General features: G+C 51.0%; 1 protein-coding gene across 1 annotated transcript; it reads right to left on the bottom strand.

The window, feature by feature from the left end:
- Window positions 1-454: 454 nt before the first annotated feature.
- LOC105310251 (TGFB1-induced anti-apoptotic factor 1) lies at window positions 455-1,874 on the bottom strand. Its single transcript, XM_011386445.2, is given in 3 exon segments — window positions 455-909; window positions 911-1,018; window positions 1,020-1,874. Coding segments are annotated over 3 exon segments (363 nt in total). The 5' UTR covers window positions 1,161-1,874; the 3' UTR covers window positions 455-795.
- Between the last annotated feature and the right edge of the window lie 113 nt (window positions 1,875-1,987).

Here is a 1,987-nt window from a genome sequence, read left to right as displayed (position 1 = left end):
GATCAAAAAGTCATCTTTGGAATGACTAAAATTAAACTTAAAAAAAAAAAAAAAATCTAATACAGAGGGCTTGCATCCATCAAAAAAAAAAAGAAAAAAAAAAAGTTAGGGCATGAGGGATTTCTGCAATTGGTGAGATTAAATAGAGGGACCTCAATGTTCCCAAGTGGGGGCCAGAGGAGGAAGAGGCCTGGGGGCTGCACCAATCTGAATTATAATCCACAGGCTCTTAAAATTAAAGGTGGAGTTTGTGTCTTCCTTGACCAATCCTCTCATCCCACTACCTCTGCCTGCCCCAAATGACTTGTCAAAGCTCTCTGGATGGCACTAGTCTGATGTGGGAGCAGACCAGAGTGATTCCCCCAGGTCCCCGCCAGAATCCTGACAGTGCTCTCCCATGAGCACCTTGGATTCTACCTGAGCCTGAAGGAACAGGCAGGAAGATTGGCAGAGCCAGGAGGAAAGGACATTTATTTCCATACATCAGGTAATCAGGGAAGAGAGAGCACAGCCCAATGAGTACAAACTAATTGCAGGAGAGGAAAAGGGACAGCAGATGGGAGCAGCACCAGGCACTGCCCTTGGGCCCCCAAGTCTGGTGATGTTGGCGGGATGACCTTTAGGGTGGGGGCTGGGGCTGTCAGGCCAAATGTTGTCATATCTGCGATAAGTGTGTTGGGAGGCAGGGCAATTGGAAGAAAAATGACTCAGGCTCAGGACACAGGGTGAGGACTCGTGTCTAATACATTAGTACTGACCAAACCTTCCCTCTTCAGTTTTTCTGATCACAAGCCCTCAAACCAAGACCTTCCCTCTCAAATTGAGCTTATGGTCCAGGCAGCTTGAACAGAGGGAGAGGGAAGCAGTGCATGGATAAGCCCTGAACTGGCAGAGGTGGAATGGGTTTACTCTTAAATAGGTCATTGCACTTAACACATTGGTGAGCAGAAGAGGGAGTCGGGGCTGAATGTTCCGGATAGTACATATGCACCCCGTCTCTGTAGGCTTGCTCAACCCAAACCCAGAAGCACCTGGACCCAGCTCTGCTTACCAGTATCTCCAGCTGCACAAAGAAAGGACTGCTTTCTGAAGAGCGAACATGGAGATGAGATTCCCCTAGTTGTTTTGGGGCCCCAGCTGCTACCAAAGCCCCCTCCCATTCTCAGGGATGCAGCTGTGATGGAGAGATTGGATATTTAAATTAAAAAGTAAAAAGACAGCAGGCACTGAGAAGAGAAAGCCCTCACCCCAAGCCAGGGAGAAGGAATTGCTGTTCCCGCTCCCAACTCCTCTCCATGGACCCAGCAACCTAGAATGTCCCAGCAGGCAATCTGTCCCACGTCCCTGAGCAGAGGGCTGAGATGGAGGTCAACTTGCTGGCTCCATGCAGTGCCAAACCACCTGCCACTGCCCACAGCAGCCCAAGGTTAAAGCCAAGAGTGTGGCATTTTGGAGGCAGGAGGTACAAAAAGTTCTTTCAGAAACTCCTCTTCCCCCACCTCTTCCACGTGGAGACATCAGACCCCAAAGCCTGGAAAGCCCCCTGACCCAAGAGGGTCAGGCGTTTCCTCTGCAGATGAGCAGTCAGGTGGGGAGACCTGTGCCCCTCCATTTCCTGGGAAAGGCGCTATGGCAGCAGTAACCCATGGGTGCGAGGGCTATGCGTTGGTCTCCCTTGGCTTGGCCTCTGTGTCACTGTCACTCAGGTAGCTGTGGGAGTGCCGGGTCCTGGAGGTGCTGTCGAGAGGGTCATGGTCATCATCTGACCGGTCAGGGGCGAGGGACTTCCAGTAGCTGGTGGGGCTGCAGGGAGAGAGGAACAAGGTCACGAAGGAATGACATTCCTAACCTTCAGCACCAAAGCCTTCTCTCCTGGGGAGGCCCCCCAGGCCCAGTCGTTGTATTCCCCAAAAGTCCCAAGTTGCTAAATAAAAACTTCCCCTGGCTTTCCCAAAAGATACTCAGAGTAATAAGAGAAAATATTGTT

This window comes from Pteropus vampyrus, unplaced genomic scaffold (assembly GCF_000151845.1).
Source record: "Pteropus vampyrus isolate Shadow unplaced genomic scaffold, Pvam_2.0 Scaffold1590, whole genome shotgun sequence".
Classification (NCBI taxonomy): domain Eukaryota; kingdom Metazoa; phylum Chordata; class Mammalia; order Chiroptera; family Pteropodidae; genus Pteropus; species Pteropus vampyrus.
Note: the sequence above shows the minus strand (reverse complement) of the source record. Positions and strands in the feature narration are given on the sequence as shown.